We start from the raw sequence: 19,280 nt of genomic DNA, 5'->3' as shown, positions 1-19,280 counted from the left end.
GTATACAAAATTGAGAGCACGGGAGGCACAATGTTGTTGTCTCATTCAAAATCCACCGCCCCTGAATTCTCACAGTGGTTTGCATAGTCAGGTTCTCCTGGTTTGAATGAAAAGTTGTGTCCCTATTGCTCTGTTACTGCCCCTTGGACTTTTTCTTTGAGTTCAAATTTCTTATATCATTCTCGTTGTCTCAGATTTGGGGTATCCTTCCTGAGAGCCACAGCTAGTGTAGCTGTGGGATCACGCTGAGGGGACGTGGCTCTTTCAAACCACCCAGCACTCTCCTCCCCAAAAGCGCTCTGTCTGGAGCAATGGAGCAAATCGGGGACCACCAAAATCTAACCCATAAAGCAGCATGTCATGGTCTGACCTACCGTGATTTCATGCCATGTTCCAGCACCTCCTGCCCAAGCCTGCCGTTCCTTTTCACTAAAGCTGTAATGCAGTGCTGCTCTTTAGCCTCTCGCTTCCTACTCTGAGCCTGGAGCCATACCTGCAGTAGGGAGGCCTCATTACAGAGGAATCCTTCACAACCCTTGATACTGAAGAGGTAAGTGTTTGGGAGGTAATACAGGAGTTTCAGTGGAAGGCCCAGACCAGGTATACTTCTCCTGTCCTATATGGAATCTTCCAGTATGAAGACTGGCAGGTCTAGCTTCCCATTCCCTTGGAATATGGAGGTTTCTGGAAAGCACTGAGACCCTGGGAAGTGGTTTTTCACAGGGCCTGACTGTGAGCAGAGAAAAAGTGATTTGGACTTGGGAAAGGCAAAAGCTTTGTCTCTTGCTGGTGGTAAATGGTGAAATTTATCTCCTTTTGTGTTCTTATCTGGTGTTTTGTAAGAAAGCCTGAGCTCCTAAGCTTTTACTTCATACTGCTTGCTAACCTGAGCTGTGTCCATAGGTACAGCTGTGTTCTGCTGATTCTGGGCCTACAGCCTCCCTTAATGGAAAGAAAGTGCATAAGTCCTAAGACAGACACTGAGTGGACAGTAAAGCATTTCCAAAGGGTATATTAGTGTGGTCTGGTTATCCAGTCTTAGACTAGTGGGTAGGCTTTAGATTTTAGGCTACTTTTCCCCATGTCCATTAAAAGGCAGAGATTTTATCTTCCTTGGAAAGGAAGATGGGAAGTTGCTAGTTAAGAGGTCCATCCACTGGTCTAGGTGTCCAAAGGTGGTCTGCACTGACTAAAAGGCAGATCTCAGTTACAAAGCAGAAAGCTTTCTTCCCTGCCCTGAATGGTACTGGTTGCAGCAGATTCCTTCCACTCTCTGCAGGGAAATAAATACACTTTAAGAGCATGTCTCATTGCTGCGGTGAACATCCTTGCTGCCTGTTTGCACTGTGATCCCGTGTCCATCCCAGCTGTGACAAATCCCACCCTGCTGATCTCTCCCAGTGGATCAGAAAGAGTCTCAGCCCTCTTCCAACCTCACACAGCTTTGAAGGTGACTTGAGTGTTGAGTGCTATGGATGGCCCTCAACTCCGGTCAAACAGCAATTCACTCTCCTGAGCTCTGCTTCACACACAGCCTGGCTTCCCAAACCCACATCTTGCTCGCTCTGTCTCGGCCTGAGAGAGGGATCTAGCATATCTCTCTAACTCCTGTACCTACCCATCTTCTTCCATCCTTGCAGAGGAAGTAGACCAGGGCAATGCATGAAGAACACTCCCAGCTGCTGGAACCCACCTGCCTCACTACCACCACCACCATCTACGGAGTAACAGATGAATAGTGCCTGCAAGGAACGGGAAGTGAACTTTATAAATAAATTAACTGTAGTCACCAATGATTTTTGAACAGTTTATTCCCAGTTGTGTTTTTTCCTGCTCAGCCTCCAGTCACAGCTTTAATCCCCCTGGCTTCTTAGGTTGAAGAGCATCCCATCCAGCCATGCTGTGTGCAGGGCAAAAAGGCTGGCAAGTAAGAAAAAAAAAAAAAAAGAGGACGGAATGATTTAAGTTGAGGTCAGCCTTTCTAATGTAGCCCTCTCAGCATTACGTACTCTGAACTTGTCATCCAAGATCCTGTCTAATCAATGGAGAAGGGCAGGTACTTCTTCAGAATCATTTCTCTCCCCTGGCTTAGAAACCACAACCTTGATTGCATTGGTCTCTGCAGGTGTCTGTCCATGTGTCCCACCAGTAGGCAGCCTAGATGATCAGCTAACATTGCATGAAATTCAACCTCTGTGCTGTGCCCCACAGACACCCCTTCCAGGATTGTTTCTTGTCTGTGTAAGAGTGGGAGGAGATCCACAGTCTGCCGCCTTCTAAGATCAGAGTGTGCACAGGGGTGCGGGAGGGATGTGTGCAAGCTTTGTGCCTTCAGCTGCTAACTTATAATGGCCTGTTCTCCAGTTCAAGCTTGGGCCTTCTTGTGGAAACTTCCATATCTTGTGCCTGCTGCTTCTGGGAGATTCCCAAGGAGAAGCTAATGGCATTTGCCAGTAACTGACCTACCGAGGTCTAATTTAAATGGCACACTTATTTAAATCATAGACTTGCTTTGGTGAAACTGTCCTCTTAGATATCTCCAGGTATGCTCCCCTTCTCTTGGTTTTGTCCCATTAATTTCTGGTTTTAACTTTTGAATGGCAGAAAGATCTTATGTGACTGTTTATTCTCATGAAATGCTTACTGTTAGGTTTCACGGCTTATTGTGTATCCAAAGTATACACAGCTAGTGGTTCCATCCAATTTTTTTTAGTGTGCCTAACCAAACAGTGTTACCGAGAACAAATAAAGTTCTTCATCTATTTTGCTAGATATTAATATTACATCACTTTGTCTCCTGTGGTGTTTGGTGAATACTCACTCAAGACCTTTTTGACACCTCATATTCAGAGAAGTCTATAGAATGAACTGGCTTCAGTGATCGCTGAGCAAAATTTCTAATCAAGCATGAATACTAATTGCATTTTGTTTTGATTTAGAAATAGTAAAACCATCTAATTTCCTACCACGAGTCAATTACTTTTCAAAGTTCTCAAAGTAACATAGTTTTTGGTTGCTGAATTAAACTGTTTTGATTTTAGACCATTGTGATTTGCCTCAGAGGCATGCCATGCATGCTCCATGGGGATAGAAATTCAATGTTCAGACATTCCTGTACTTCCTTAAGGTAGCCTTGCTAAAGTTTCCTACACGGTATGCTGTGGAGGACCTGCAAGTACGAGCCTTTGACAATTTACAGCCTAGTCAAGCAGATTGATGTTAAACTGCTTTACAGATATGGGGCTGCCCATGGGCAATAGTTAGGTGTTGCCTAATTTAAAACCAGGTGGCAGCAAAACTTTGTGTTAACTCTTTCCATGGTAGAAAGCCATTATCCAGATTTTGTGAATGGAACACACTCCAGTGATTTTACACACTTTTAAAGTAAATTATCATGATGATAACTTTTTTTCATTTGAGCAGGAAAGATCCAACACCATAGCCATGTAGAGTACTCACCAGAAGGTAAATGAAAATGAAGAAGCTGTTGCCCTCCATCTACAGCCTGCTGTAAAGGAGAGTCTGTTTGCAGCCCTGTGGGTGTATGCACGAGTTTGCAGACCTGGCACTTCGGAACCTGCTTGCCCCTAAGTAACAGTCTCAGCTGGGACTGTGTCTCCGGTTCAGTCAGTCTCTCATGACCCCATAGCAGGGCACAGCTATAAAAGGGGCCAGAGCAAATTACTTTCCTCACTGTGTGAGGAATTCCAGCTCATGAAGGGGAAAGAGGGTCTTGAAACACCCATGTGGACGATGACAACGCAAGGAGCTTCAGTGTCACTGAAACGAGTTCTTTGCTGCATTGGTGACTTACATTTTTGACACCCTGGGTCTGTGTACGTGCAAGAAGCTCTGTGAGGGATGCCTACAGGTGTGTTTGCTTAAGCTTACAGGGTCAAAGGCATCTCTGCACACAGAACCATGTAAATAAAATACACAGGGTGCCATACGACCCACTGAACTAGAGCTGATTGCCTCTGCATCCCTGGGAGAGATCTAGATTAGAGAGAACAAGATCATTTGGAAAACTGACATGCAAAAAGTTTAACCCAAACTACGACATAGGAACGCAGGACCTCCCCTCCGAATTCTGAAGCACTGTAAGTCTAGTTGTGAGGGCAAAAAAAACCCTGTATTAAAATTACTCAAAAACCCAGGAGACCTACAGGCCTCCACTGAGGGGAAGAGGATAAAGTTCTCATGAAAAACACAAGGGGTTTAGCTCATAAGGTGGTTCTTGGTTGAAATTCTAATGACATTGTTAAGTTCCTGATCCGCCTCTGCTTTCACTTCAAGTGTTTAGGAACAAGCAGACCATGTCTTCACTGCTAGAATGGGAAAGTCCACAGCTCTTCACTTCCATCTGGGCTGCTGTGAAAGATCAGATTGGACAGGTTCACACCATCCTTCCACCTCACAGCAGTGATTTCACAGCAGGATCAAAGGTGATATGTGATCAGAGGTTTATGTCCGAGGATTATCTTGCAGAAAACACCTGCTTTTAGAGGCAGGAAGCCAAGTTTCCAGTGCATAATGGCTGAGGTAGGATTTCCTCTCCTCCTGGAGAACTGGCAAGTATGGAAATGAACCTTCCCACTGCCAAAAGCTGTCTGCCTTCTGGTGTTCCTGAGGAGTTGCCAAACACCACCTTGCCAATGGCTCTGGATTTAAATCTCAGGCCATTACACAGTCTGAGCTATGGCTGGGAGAAGAGACAAGTAACAAAAAATGAAGCCGGAGGCATCTGATGAGAATCAAGACTTAATTTATTTATAGTGTTACTTCCTTTTTGGTGTTGATGCGTCCTCCTCTAGCATTTCAGTAGCCCCTCCTCAATAAGATCTTCTAGGGGCGGAGACACGCAAGCTGATCCAGCCAGGCTCAGACAAGGTGTGCTCTTCAGGCGTTTCCCTGTTCAGCCTCGGCTGGGGTGGGAAAAGAACAGAGTGAGACAGGTATCCCAGTGCAGCAGTGTCCAGAGCCCTGGACATCTTCTCATGAACTCATGTGAGTTCAAGCTCTGTTAAAATCTGGGAAACTGCTTCACCTAAAAATGTCCAGTTGCAGGCAGACAACAGAATGGGAGTAGCTGGACACGTTCAAGATATCCATGCTACAGAGAGGGGAAGCAGATTTATCTTGGACATACATGAGCTATCCTAACACATTCTCTCTCAGCACCTGGATTTCCCAAAGGAAGGCAAATAATAACCCAGGGCAGAGTCTGAAAGGTTCCCAACAAAGACACGTGAAAAATGTCAAAATTTCACCAAGATGTTTGGGAGACAATTCCTCAGTACCCTTCTGTGTCTGCAGCATGGCAAATGTGGCCCTGAAAAGGGCAGAGACGCAAGAGTGTGGTTTTCAGTCCCAAGGGAGATTTCAATCTTATTTGTTGTACAGAGCGACACACGCACGAAGTGCCTCTGTGCAAATCAAGGCAGTAACGCTGGGATTGCTACTCTCAGTGAACCAAAATGAAAGCTGTAGCCAATCTTACAGGGGACATCGGGTGGCAGCATTGCCTTTCCTCTCCGTACCGAGGCATGCCTAGAGACTGCAGTCGGCACAGCGAAGGCCAGTGCTGACAGTACACACCGGCTGAGGAAAGCCGAGGGCTGCAAAGCCTCATTCGAGACAACCTGCAAAAGCCCGTGCTGGAACATCTCAGCTGTTCCTGTGCGTCCTACCTGTGGTGCAGGGAGCGCTGTACTCCTGTGTGGCAAACTCATCTGGAAAAGAGAAGGGGAGGGAGGGAGCGGGCTGTCAGCGCCGCTGGCAGAGGGGCGGGGGCCAGAGAGCCGCTTCTGCCAAGTCCCGCCGCATGGCGCTGCCACCCCCCGCGGGTCCCCTCCGGGGATCCCCGTCGGGCGGGAGGGACCCCCGGCCCCGGCTCTGTCAGGGGCCGCGGCAGCGAGGCAGAGCCACCCGGCACAGGCAGCCCCAGCAGCCGCCACCCCCGTGTGCCCCAGGGCTGCTGCGGCCCCTTCTCCCGCCACGCCGGGGGGGCCGGGGACGGCTCTGTCGCTGCCCCCGCGGCGCAGCAGCCGGGCCCGCGGAGGCCCAGGGAGCGGCGGGGCTGCGGGAGGCGCGGGCACGGCCGCGCTCTGGGGCCGGACCTGCAGGCGGGACCCCCGCGGCCGTGGCTCTGCCCCGCGGCGGGGCTGCGCTCCCCGGGCAGGCCGGCGGCCGGGGCCGGAGGGCTGAGGGCGGCCTCCTCCGCGCTCTCCCTCGGGGCAGGGCGGCTGCACGGCAGCTCCCGCTGGGAGGCGCAGCCACGCAGGGACCCCCCCCGGTCGCCACCCCCCAGCCCTGCCCCGCCGCCCGCCCCCGCCACGTTGTCCGGAGCCTGCCCGGGCAGCGGCAGGGGCAGGAGGGCAGCACGGCGGCGGCCTCCAGCCCCCCGCGCCCCTCTGCGCCCCGAGAACTCGCGCAGCGCGGGGCCGGGCAATGGCCGCGGCCGGGGGCAGCTGCGGGTCCCCCCAGCCCCCGCCCCTCCGCGCGTCCCCCCGCCCGCCCTCGCTCCCGCGGGCACCCCCGGCCCCGCGCTCACCGGTCTCGTAGTAGTCGTAGACCTTCACCTGAGCCGGCTTCAGGCCGCGCACGGGCACGTCCCGCTCCACCGTGAAGGAGAAGCCCAGGGTCTCGCTGCCCAGCTGCGGAAGGGAAGCGGGGGAGGCTCAGGGGCGGCTCCGCGCTGCCCCCGGGCTGCCTGGCTCGGCCCTGGCACCCGCTCCCGGGCCCCGGGGGGTGCGGGGGCTGCGGGCCGGGCCGAGGGGCGGGGGGAACCCCGGGGCCTGTCCCCACACTGCGGGAGGCTCTGGCTGGTGGGGAGGTGCGGGCCCGATCCGTGCGCGGGGCACAGGGAGAGCCTGCGGGGGGCCGGGAGGGAGGTACCAGCAAAGCTGAAAGATTCAGTCCTATTCTTGTCAGAGCCGTGGTGATTTTGGGTCCCAGATTTTTTTCCCTGTGTGGCCAAATGGCCCAATGACTGCATTTCTGACCTATCCTCGCCCCAGACGGATACCCACCTTTTCGAGATACACCAGGACATGGTTGGTACTGAACTCTGTGCGCTCAATAACACGGCGGCCTTCCAGCTGAAGGAAGAAGAGCAAGGGGTTACTGCACTGAAGCTGGGCTCCCTGTGCCCCTTGGACAGCCCTATGGATGGGATGGACTGTGGATGAAACACTCAGGGAACTGTTAGCAGCATGGAACTACCTCCTTGGGTATCATGGTCCCTAGGCCTTCCCTTCGTCAGCCTGGCTGGGGACGTACAGCCAGGCTCCAGCAGGGACTGGGCACCGCTTCAAGCGCAGTAATGGAACAATTCAATGAAAAGACATTCCTTCTGGCTTGCCAGTTCTGCAGCATCTTATGATCACCTTTATTTTCCAGACCATGAACCTGCTCAGCGTCTCAGTGACCCAAGATCTAAACAGTTACATTGCTATAAGGTATTGTCAGATCAGCAGAGGGAAAAAGGAAACAGGACTACTTTAGAATGTCCTCTGCACCCAGTGCTTTTAGGGAGCTATCAGGACACAGTGGAAGGTGCCCATCACCACTCCAAAGAAAAAATTAGTCTATTTTTCCTAGATACACCACATTGTCTCCCCTTGGGCTGGCCTTAAGCCACGTATGAAAAGATAATCCTGTACAGGGAAAATGTGCAGATGACAATGGCAAGGTCAAGCTGATGATTCAACCCTGAAGCCCTCTAGATTGCTACAGACACTTGGAAGTGTTCATGAAGATAAAAAGGTGGATGTTGCTTGTTTGACAAATAGGTTCCTACCTTCCTCACGGAGGACTTCACGGGGATGAATCCTGACAGCATCTTCACATCAACAATCACCATGTTGGAGCCATTGCGCTCCCCAGTGTAACTAAGGAACCAAGCAACAAAGATTCAGCGCACCTCAAGTCCAAGCTGGGGGCACTTCCATCTTTTCCATAACACCTGGCACCCCGCCAAGTCCTGGCAGTCCAGCACCTTCTTCTCCAGCTATGCCAGGGTCTCCTGGTGAGCTGTGCAGCCTCTCGCTGTGCAGCCCAGCCCAGGGCCACGCACAGAGCTCCACCACTGCAGGACATGTCTTTCCCCCACAGCCTCTCCTCCCAGCGCAGCTGCTTCCTGCCCACTTTTCCAGGAGATGCACCGCTCCTCCAGGGCTTCCAGACTGACTCACCCCGGACAACCCTCACCCTGCAGCTCCCGTGGCTTCTCAGGAAAGCTCAGACCCACACGCAGACTCACCTGACATTTACGCCGATGTCAAAGACCTTGTGAGCCTTGGAGTCGGCACACGTCTCTGGGATTGTGTACACACGAAGCATGAAGGGTGCATCCTCCTGCGTGGGCTGCACGTTGTACCTCAGGCTTGTCTAAGGGAGAGCCAGCAGCTCTGTGTGAGCATGTGTGTGTGCGTGCTCAACACGGGAGAGAGAAGACCCTCTCCTGATCCAGCCTCCCCACTTCTCCATCCCCACAGCTCCTCCACATTGTGGATCCTTCCCTCCTTCCCAGCCACTCTTTCTCCTCCACACACCTCTACCCTTCTTTTCCTCTTCCCTCTCCCAGAGCCTTCTGTCCCACTTCCCTCTCCCTTGTCCCTGTGGCCCCCTTCCTGGCTTCTGCCTGGCAAGGGGCTCCCCTCCCAGGGTGCCACCTGCCCCCAGCCCCTCACCTGCAGGTAGACGCATCCTTCTCCAGACACCTCCGTGCTGTACTCCCCTGGCACCTGGGGCAGGGCCACGCGCTGGAGCAGCAGCCGGTTTGTGGGATCCACTTGGAAGTCTTGCTGGAAGTCCCCTCCAGATCGCAGGGTCACTGTGGAAGCTGCTCCACTCTTGGCGTAGGTGGCAGCTCCGTACAGGGACAGGGCCTGGAGAGCCACCACTGTGTCCTGAAAGAGATGGGTCCCAGCACCCAGGGGGATGCAGTGAGCCTTCCACGGCCTGTCCTCCCACAGCCTGTCCTTTGCTGTCGGCAGGCACCCTCCCCTCCATTCTTCGCTTTCTCTGGGGTTAAGCAGAAAGGATAGAAGGAAAGAGCAGCTTTTGCACGTTTCCATTCCCTTCCCACGTCCTCTGCACAGCAGTTGCATGTTCCCTGAGCTCCCTGGTGTGGAGCTCTGTGCAGCCTTCACTCGCTCGCCACAGGGTGAAGCAGCAACTTCACATGCACAAGCCAATTGCAGTGGGAGCCCTCTCTAAAGCACAGACACACGTCCCTTGTGTCCCTACTGTTCTGCCCCACTGTGTCGAGGAAGATAGGTCATTAGTCAAAGTACCAGTCATTCCCAGAGGCAGTACCTGACATACTTGCCTCTAGCCTCTGGGGAACTTGGCAACCAGGGATATACTGTGGGGCTAGTGCTTGCCCTGGCAAACCTCAGTGTGCTCCCACCTGGGTCTCTGACACCTCCCATCTGTGCCATCGATGTGTGAGGTGGCAGGAGGGAAGCAGCTCACCTGGGTGGAGGAGAAGCCTCCGTTGGGATTCTGCTGGCTGCTGATCCACTTTGCAATAAGAGATGCGAACGACAGCTCCTCCTGGGAGGGTGCCGGCTGCGTGGTGAGGTGAGCAAGGAGCACGTAGGCTGTCATCTCCACTTCAGCAGAGGGAGCTCGGTAGTGATAGTACGGGAGATCAACCTCCGGCTCTTTCCCAGGCCGCTGCCAGTGAACAGACCCATCTTCACAGGAGGCAGGGAGCACGGAGACAAGACAAGAAGCAAATATTAGTAGTTATTGCAAGGGAGTTCTTGATCTGCTGCCGGTCCAGTTGGGAGGACAGAGCCTCCAGGATGTATCTGTCACGCAGGATGAAGTGGGAAGGGTTAGGTGTGGACTTGCTGCAGGTTTACAACTAGCCTGAGGCTGCTGAGGCTCAGTCCTCAGGCCTGGACACCACTTTGTCCTAGACTCCAGATTCACACAGACATTGATGGGCTCGAGCACCAGCAGAGCACCAGGCTGGCATTCCTTGCCTGGTTCAGCAGAGGTGCTGGTGTCGGGCACTGACAAGCTCTGTGAGGCAAAACAACCCAAAGAATGTGACCAGGGCTTGAGAGTCACCTGCAGGCAGAGAAGGCAGAAGGTGCCAGGGGTATTTCCTTCACAGCCCTACTCCCCAGCGCTTGGGCAAACCTGCTGTCTGGCCTGACTTTACCAGAATGCTTCCGAGTCATAACATGATTTCCTGGGAGACCCACAGCTTGTGCTGTGGCCTCCGAAATGGCCTGTATGCTCGTTTTCTCTCTCAGCACATCCAGCTCTCCTCTGATTTACTGTCCCACGTGTTGTGCAAAGTCAGCCTTGTTCTATGTTGAGCACGTGCACTGGAAGGAAGGAGTGGCCATGAACATTGCTAAGCCTTTGCTAAGCAGTGCCTGGTGTGGCAAGAGGAGCAGGCTGAGCAGAGATGCTGGCAGAGCTGCCCTTTAGTTCAGCACCGGTGGGGATGGTGCCTGGTGCTTCCTGATGAACTCCTTTGGAGCAGAGAAGTAGGACTGGGCACCGAGAGGGAGTTCTCAAGAAGGCAACCGCTTTGCACAAGTCTTCCCTCTCCCTCCACCTTTCCCCACCCACAGAAGCCATTTCCTGCAGCCATTGCCCCACCAATAAAAGCCATTTTATCAAGGGAAGATGTGAGGCGAGTGGATTAGAAGAAAGAGATGTCCCACCAGGAGCACTCACCCTTTTTCACGGCTTCCTTTTCAAGTGAGCCAAGTAATGCCTTCCTCTTGTCCTCCTTCCCTGCCAGGGCGAAGGCGTACGCCATCAGTGCCTTGGTGTACACGTGGTTTTCTTTCTCATTTGCTGCCGTTTCCAGGCAGAACAGAGCGTTACGCACCACTGAGTGCTGGGGAGAGATAACTAGTGATTAGAAGGCTGGGGAGAAATGAGGTTTTTGCCTTATTATCGGCATATCATTCCACTGAATTTTGAGGAGGGGTCTGTGAGAATGAGGTCTAGGTACATGTAGGCTACAATGTGTTCCAGAAATGTCAAATTTGCCAGCACATCATTCTTATATCACAGGGCTCAACAACCAAGTCCTTTTTTCCAATCGAGAAAATTCTGGGCAGTACTGTGTCATCACAGACTGACACGACATAACTGACTCAGTTAGGGGGCAGCCACATACAGTTACAGGCAGTGGAATCTCCAGCAATGCGATAGTGATGTAGGCCGTCAGCGAGATCTCGTTGTCCACTCCACCCTGCAGGGAAACACAAAGGTAGAAGCTGACCCCACCTAGCTTCTTATCTTCAGTCTTTTCTCCCACTATAGTGGGAATACTTTATTCTGCATTGTAGACCTTGAGCTTGCCTCTTCCCCCTTGCAGCTGATGTGGAGGTATCAACAGCACTTATAAAGTGCAGGTTAGCCTTCATTCTCCTTCTTATTGTGGCATGCATATCAAATGGCATCTTGCTCCCTAGTGCAATTCCCTGACATGGGAATTTCCCATCTGCCTGTACATTCAAGAAGCTCAGCTGGACCCATCTGACTTATGGTCAACTTCTAGCCTCACAAAAAAACAACCAGGCAGACATTTTACCTTCATAGCATTGTTCAGGAGTGTCCCAGAACTGCGGAAACAGCCATTCTCCTTCTGTTTGTAGGACAGCCAGACCAAAGCATCCTGGATGTGTCTCTCATCTATGAAGATGTGAGGCCGGGCCTGGGCGAAGGACTTGAGGACAAAGGCTGTGAGCCTGAAACGGAGAAAAGCAATGAAAGGGCCTGAGCAGGCCTGTTGTCTATCTCAGGTGACAGGGACCATGTGCACATCATATGTCTGGAGAAAGACAAGAAGGCCTGGGCAACTTTGGGCCAATTAGTCAGACTACATATATTTTATATCTTCACCTTAAAAAATCTGTCAGAAAAATGCTTCCCAGCTTGATTTCTTGTCCCTCTCTTGGCTCATAAAACTCTGTGTTTCCTTTCTGTTGAGGCTACAGTTTGAAGGACAGTGATTGATGATCTGTATCTAAAAAAAATCTCTTTGGAAAAAGCTGGGAATTGCATGCCAGTTAGCTCAACATCTGCATAACAGTAATACTCAAAATGACAGGGAAGAATAATTAAATCCCTGCTAGCTCATGGTCTGCTGGCAGGACACTTGCACTAGAAATCCATGCCTCGTGGGTTTCCCAGAACTCCCCAGAGTTTTAAAGTAAAGAAGTACATATTAAAAGAGTTTTTGCTAGAGTTGTTACAAGCAGTTATGGAGAAGAAGCAGGCATGTGGTGAAAAGCCAACATGCTGTCAAGAGCCAAGACCTGTTTCAGAAACTAAAAGCAAACTGAAGGTGATGAAATCATCCATTCTTACCCTTAAGTTGAAAATGCATGGCAATGATACACTGGATCAACTCAAAACTTTGCAGTAAGTCACACTGGCAACACACACGCTCCTCTTTGCTTAGTAATCACAAACACTCTTGGAAAAAAACATACAGCACTGCTCTTGGGTTATCATCCTTTCCACTTATATGGAAACACCTTTCCCAGCAGTCTTCTCCACAGATGCTAGTCTAGAAGAGCTGCCACGGCAACTCTTCAGCCTTCCTCAGTCAGGATGTGAAACCCCTGCTCCCTTCTTCCCCAATTGATCTCCATTTCCTTCTTAACTATCATGGACCTCAGAGCTGCTGGTAGGAGGATGTGCTTCAGCTACCTAACTGGATGATGCAGCCTATTTCATCAGGTAGAAGGCAGCACAGAGACCACACCTGCTCTGGAAAGCCTGATGGTCTACAACAGCATTTCCTATTTACTGTCACGCAGCATTTATTATAAATGCGTAGGTGAGAAAGAGAAGCATATAAGGGAGGCATAGGTGACACTGAAATCTCACCAGGTGTTCCCCAGTTGGCCATAACGTGGTCCAAAGGTACTGTAAGAGCCATCTGGGTGCTTGTAGTTCAGCTGCCTCTGATAACCTGCAATGGAGAGTAAAAGTAAGATTCAGATGCCAAAGCCTGCTGAGGTATGGAGGAACAGAAAAACACCTGTATCAGCAAAGGCAAAGGACAGAGGAGTAGGTCAGTCCTATCCTAGCCAATAAAAAGTACAGGTACATCCCCATCTCCATGCACTGCTTGTAGTGCATAAGGAGAAGCAACACCTGCCTTTCTTCAAAAGGAAGGCAGGACGTATTAATGACAGTGGACAGGTCACTCTAGCAGATCACCTGACAACTCTGCACTGCATTGCTACCCAGTCAAGGAGCAGAGAAAAGTGGGTGAAATTATCAGATACCCTAATGCTTAAGCATCAGAAAATAATAAAGGAAAAAGCAGCAAAGAGGCTTCTCAGGCATACAGCAGAGACCATCTGTTCATGAAAGAAGCTCTTTCCACATCTGGCCAACATTTGACAGAACCACCCCAGGCAGGATCTGGAAAAAAGCCAAAGCAGAAGCAAAAGCCATGTCTCAGCTCACCGCTCACTAAGTATCCGACGGCCTTGGATTTCACTTCCTCACTCAGCTGTTCTGTCTTGTTCAGATAGTCCAGGACATAGATGTTGGGTGCAAACAGGACCATGTTCTGCTCCCCACAGCCGAATGGCATCTGGAGGAGCTGGTGCAGGTTCTGCATGGCAGTGCCCATGATGTCGCCTGGGGAGCAGGAGATGCCAGGGAGATATCAACAACACTCAGGGCTGGCTATCAGAATCAGAGGGAGCTACTGAATGAGAGAAGCAGGAGATGGCAGAGAAGAACAAAAGAAAATCTGGATTGATAAAGCTCCTGGAATGAAACACAGAACAGCAGAGAAAAGGAAAAAAGGGAAATGAGAGAGAGGTTAGAGAACTGGCAGAGAACTCTGAACAAAAGGACATGCAGAAAGGGGAAGAAGAAGAGCGTGACTGGAAGGGAAAGTGCTCAAGACAGAAGGGACGAAAGACAGGACTGAGGTGTGATGGAAATGAGGAGGAAAAGCTGTGAGGTAGGAGGCCAACACAGAGGGGGAGAAACAGCACATGGTTCCTCTGCCAGGCTGCTCACTCACCCTGCACTGAGAAATATGCTCTGCCCGAGTCTTGTACCACATTTGAGGGTAGCAACAGGGAAAACTTCTCTTTCACAGGCTCTCCTGAGAGAGAAACAAGACCCAAACAGCTTCAGTACAGCCCCAAGAAATGACTAATGGAAGGGGAGGGGGCTTCAGTGAAACAACAGGAACATCTCCTATTAGAAATCCCCTGACTTTCAGGCATTTTGGTTTTCCATGGCTATAAGGCAATCTCTGCATGAAACCAACCCCAGCCACTGTTAGGCACTGTAGATCACATACAGCTTTTTCCGGGTGTGCTTGTGACTCCACTGTCAGCACACAAGAGAACAGGGATGCAAACTGTCATGCTAAGTCTGCCCTAGCTCATACCCGGATGCTTAGCCAGGATGGTCCATTCTCTTGGGTTTCCTTATGTCTTACATCTCAGGCTCCCAACTGATGGGGCATGTTTTGATTACCTAAAAATATCAGCCTATCTGGAATATGGTAGAGGCAGCACTGTCTTCCTCCCCCAGGTACATCCCACCCATCAAACCCCACAGGAACAGATGGAGAGGTTGGGGAGAGTGGTCTTTACCTTTTACACAGAGCACAGAGTTCTGGGCTGTTTCCTTCTCAACTCCTTCAGGCTTGGGTGGGATAAAGGAAAAGAAGAGAGGTGAGAAGTTAGTGAGACATGAAATACAGACAGGCAGAGGAATCCTGAACACGGACAGAGGAATTCATGAAAAGAAAAGTAAGTGAACTGAAGGAGAGGCAGTCACAAACACTCCCTGAAACATAGAGCTCTGAAACAATTTAAGCAAGTAATAGAAATATGATCCTAAGTGACTGGTGTTGTACATGGAGAAAGGACAGGAAAGGGAGAGGAGAACACTGCAGGACTATCACACGGATGACCTGCAACTATTGTATGCAGCCAGAAACACTTAACATCCTTGTAACAAAAGGACTGCAGCACTACAGCAAGTGCTTTTGTTAGCAAAAGCTCACAGTAGCTCTAGAGGGCTGTCCTGAAGAATGTCTGCAGTGCTATTTATCATAATGCTGCAGATACTTTAGGGAAAAAAAATGTGTCTGTTAATAATAGAAAGGGAAGATGTTGTATACTGTAATACCTGGAGACACTACTGATACCATACAACATAGTAGGCAAGGTACAGAGAAAAGCTAAGAACATAGAATCTACCTGCCAGATTACCACACCAGTATAATAAATTACCATTTTCCTATAAAGGATATGCAATACTGTCATACAATATTCCCTTCTGTACCACATCGCATCAGCGACTCTTCTTACCACACGAAATGGATAAGCTGTAAAATTTTAACAGGTTTCCATGGACTTTTCTAATATCTGGAGTTTTGAGGGGACTTCTCTACAGGCATCGAAATCCCATAGGTGACTGTGATTCCCCCACCTTCATCCTGGTGCCAGGCTATGGTGGCAAACCAGAACTGCATAACACTCAGCTTAAGAGGCAGTTTACTTGGTCTCAACTAGCAGAGAGGCAGCATGTGCTGACTGGCAAACTTACTGGGGGTGTCTCAAAAGGAGGAGAGAGGCTGTAAAGAGGGTGTATTGAAACAGGAGGTGACAGGTAAGAAATAAAGAGAAAGATGGATTGGAGTAGGAGTCCTGCTACAGTAGGGGATAGGGAAAGTTTGGAGTCCTGGGAGACACATTGCAGAGCGTTATTAAGCTGCAGTCTTTATGCAGCCCTGCGAAAATATAAAGATGATGTAAGACTATCATATTGCCACGCTGTGTAGCGATGTCACAGAATCATAGACCACGTTGGTTAGAAGGGACCTTGAAAAATCATCTGGTCATGGGAAAGGGAGCCTAGATGAGATTATCCAGCATTCTATCCAACTGCATCACAGGTGTACGCTCTAGCCTGTGGGAGAGCTCAGTCCTCCCTTCCCACAGCCCACATACCTCCACCAGCAGCTGCCTGATGACCGTGTCCTTCCGCCCTTTCTCAGGGGTCTCCACGATGGCATTCCCACAAGGCTGCTGGTTCTGCAGGGCCTCAGTGCTCACCGAGAACTCCACCTGCCCTGGAGGAAACAGGGGTCAGCCAGCCCTGCCACTTGCAGGAATTTCAACTCACAGGCTCATGGATGGGGATTTTCTATCACACCTGGGTCCTGCTTCTTTCCCACAAGAACAGAGCTATCTATATCAGAAGCCATCCTGGAGCAGATGAGCTGCACTGCCATTGAAAGGTGACTCTCTTTTGGTGACTATTCCAGAACCTGGGACACCACAGTGGTGGGACTCACCAGCCCCACTGCTGTTCAGCACACTGCTACCCCACATGAACACCACAGCTGCTACCACAGCATGTAACAACAGTGAAAACAAAGTATGAAGATCCCACGGGGCAGTTGTCTAATCTCTGGGAGGAATGGAGCTGCCAGAGCATCCCTGCTGGCCAGCAATGTCTCTGGCTTCAGAAGATGTTGTCCAAGGGCTGTAAGGCTTGATGGTACTGCACATGGTGCCAGACACAGCCTTGGACACTGAGTCTGCCAGCCTTTGTCTTCCAAATAACCCCAGATGAGACAGACACTCAGTTGCAGTGCTTCCCAGGAAACTGTGTGGCTCTAACACTCAATACTGAACGGGGAGAACAGCACAGAGAAACCCTCCCTGCAGTTTTCAGCACCCTAAGACCTTTACCTAGAGATTTGGGAGTCACCAGCCAAGCCACGGTTTTCCTTCCATTCTCACAGAGACAATGAGATTCTTCCTCCTTTTCCACCGGAGTAGCCAGGAAATGAGTAGACTGAGCCAGAGTCACACTGACCTGTCAGTTGTAGAGAGGGGCACAATCAGGGAAGGGTGATCATGAGGGACAGGGAGCTAGGAAGCCATAGCAGTAGCTATTTCTTCAGTAGCAAAGGAGCAGGGAGATGGAGTTGTGGGTTCTGTGTTTGGAGTATATAGGAGGAATAATGTAAGAATTTCAGGGTTGAAGGGTCTAGGGACACTCTGAGATAAGATAAGAAGGCTAGGAGAAGGCAAGAGGTGTTGAAGAAGGTACACAAGTACAGAGAAGGATTTAAACCTTCCTTACCCTGATGCAGGCAGCCAGGTAGTTGAAAACGGTGGCTTTCAGCGTGAAGGACTCACCACGCACCACAGAGTAGGGCAGGGTGAGCTCTACAAAGAAGGGCTGGAAGGCTCTGAGGGACACTGTCGGGGACAGGCCAAAGCCCGTGTCTGCCGAAGTGCAGAATGCATTGGCTTTCCACTCGGTGATGGTGTCAGGGATGGTCACATCTAGATCAGCATTTCCCTCAGAGCTGGTGAAGCACAGACAGCAAGGACAGAGGGATGATTTTTATGGCATTTTGGTGACTATCTGTACCCCTTTTGGCCTACTGAACAGTACTGTCTCTGTGAATGATGGGGCACAGTGTGTTTGTTGCTGTAGGGCCACCCCACGTCTTCTACCAGACCCACAACCACTCGTTGGACAAACCTAACCACGGCTGAAGGTAATTTCATCTCAGAGTATTGCCAAGTGATCTTTGCAAACAATGAAGGACTTTTTGGCATTGAAAAGGCTTGGCAAACATGTGGGGATTCATGTTTTCACCTTATAAAACCAGTTTTATTAAAAGTGAAGGAACTAGCCCAAGGTCCTCACCTTATAGATACTAAACTCCAAATCCAAGTTTCTGGGAAATACTTTCGGACTGTCTCTGTCACCTCTTCAGGAGTGCTTGCTGTGGCATAAAGTCCCTGTGGCTGAATGGCTGAATGTGATGAGATAGAAAAGAAATCAACTACTGATAACTCCAAAGCAAGATCTGCATCAACATCATGCTTTGGTCTGAAAAAGCAGCAATCTATGTGGCAATCAGGAGCTGTACTGGCAGCAAATGTTTGCTGTGGCTGTAGTGAGCACTGGTACCAACAGCAGCAAAGGTTCAGGGTCAGGGCTTATTAGCCTTCCATTATTTCCTGCTGGTCTCTAGCGAACCCCAAAGTTTGTGGGGCAGCACTTCAGAGGGTTAAACAAGGATGTTAGAGCAAAGAGCTATTTATGACCTTCTGTGCAAGCAGCTTTCAGGTACAGTCTTGATGTGACAACCTTCTCCATCCTATCAGGCCAGCCAGCAATGGAACGTCCCTCTGTTGCAGTGGTTTTTGTAGGGTCATTTTGACTCAGAAAACCACCTTCCAAATCTATGGCCTCCTCAAGAGCTAAGCTGAAGATGCTCAAACTAAAAACATGCAGCCAGAATTCGGGAGGGAAAAAAATAGACTTTTTGACTAAAACAAAATTTTCACATGCAAAACTTATTCCGAGGAATATATTCTGAGTTTGGGATGAAAATTTGTAAAAAAAAAATAAGCCTTTGTTTTACTTTGGTTTTGAACAAGTGGAAAAAAAACATGGGGTGGGTGGGACTTGGTTTTCTTGGCTTTTACAAACAGGAAGAGGAATACACCCCAAGAGATACAGAAGAAAAGTTCTTAACTAAATTCTAGTTTTGGTCATCTGCTTTGGCTAAATTAATTTCTACGTTTGGATAACAATTTTGTAGCTATCAAGTATCCATACTATCTGTGCAACAGGCACCACCAGAGTCTGAGAAAGTCTCAGGACATGAGTGAAAGATGCTATCAGAGCTGTATCACATAGCTCCTAGCAAGAGTGACAGGTGGCTTGCTTATATTTGTCTTTCATGGTATTTCAGTCTTCTTACTGCTGCCTATTTCAGTTTAAAATAGTTTAAAAGCACCCATCCTGCATCTTAGCAACTTGTGTCAGAAGTTGAAATTGTCTTAAAACTGGACATATACAAAAGCACAGGTTCTTATGCCAAGGAAAAACTCTCTGAATCAGTTATCCAGCTAGAATAACTTAGATTTTCTAGGGTATTTCCCTTAATATGTGACTCTGGAGGATGATATAGCCGATTCTGTTGCCCAAACAGCTACAGTGTAAGAGTTGCGATAGCTCTTAGAAATAGGGTGTGTCCATTTCAGACTGGACTTCTACCACACACATCTTCACAGAATCACAGAATCATCTAGGTTGGAAAAGACCTTGAAGATCACCTAGTCCAACCATTAACCTAACATTGACAGTTCTCAACTACACCATATCCTTAAGCATATCCTTAATATCATTCAAGATTCCAAATATTAGCTCACTAACAGAAGGAACAGAAGTTTTGGTTAAGACTAAGCATACAGGAATGTCTCTCTTCA

At 49.7% G+C, this 19,280-nt stretch overlaps 2 protein-coding genes across 5 annotated transcripts in view; one reads left to right on the top strand and one right to left on the bottom strand.

Annotated features, from left to right (window-relative positions):
- The window catches only part of LOC141944807 (alpha-2-macroglobulin-like), a 40,428-nt gene extending 37,640 nt beyond the window's left edge, over window positions 1–2,788 (top strand). For all 4 annotated transcript variants that reach the window (XM_074871991.1, XM_074871990.1, XM_074871993.1 and 1 more), the window contains exon 36: window positions 1,641–2,788. In XM_074871991.1, the coding sequence (XP_074728092.1) occupies window positions 1,641–1,666 (26 nt within the window). In that variant the 3' untranslated portion in view covers window positions 1,667–2,788. The remainder of the gene's footprint in view (window positions 1–1,640) is intronic.
- A 1,960-nt stretch (window positions 2,789–4,748) lies between these two features.
- Window positions 4,749–19,280, bottom strand: part of LOC141944801 (alpha-2-macroglobulin-like) — a 32,031-nt gene continuing 17,499 nt past the window's right edge. Inside the window, 19 exon segments of the mRNA XM_074871982.1 lie at window positions 4,749–4,925; window positions 5,691–5,732; window positions 6,554–6,656; window positions 7,032–7,100; window positions 7,802–7,892; window positions 8,264–8,391; window positions 8,694–8,912; window positions 9,481–9,704; window positions 10,708–10,873; window positions 11,159–11,233; window positions 11,576–11,732; window positions 12,880–12,964; window positions 13,468–13,644; window positions 14,039–14,122; window positions 14,622–14,673; window positions 15,987–16,108; window positions 16,734–16,860; window positions 17,131–17,359; window positions 17,707–17,815. Coding sequence (XP_074728083.1) covers window positions 4,900–4,925; window positions 5,691–5,732; window positions 6,554–6,656; window positions 7,032–7,100; window positions 7,802–7,892; window positions 8,264–8,391; window positions 8,694–8,912; window positions 9,481–9,704; window positions 10,708–10,873; window positions 11,159–11,233; window positions 11,576–11,732; window positions 12,880–12,964; window positions 13,468–13,644; window positions 14,039–14,122; window positions 14,622–14,673; window positions 15,987–16,108; window positions 16,734–16,860; window positions 17,131–17,359; window positions 17,707–17,815 — 2,285 coding nt within the window. The 3' untranslated portion in view covers window positions 4,749–4,899.

This window comes from Strix uralensis, chromosome 5, assembly GCF_047716275.1.
Source record: "Strix uralensis isolate ZFMK-TIS-50842 chromosome 5, bStrUra1, whole genome shotgun sequence".
Taxonomy (NCBI): domain Eukaryota; kingdom Metazoa; phylum Chordata; class Aves; order Strigiformes; family Strigidae; genus Strix; species Strix uralensis.
The sequence above is the reverse complement of the archived record's forward strand: the minus strand, read 5'-3'. Positions and strand labels throughout refer to the sequence as shown.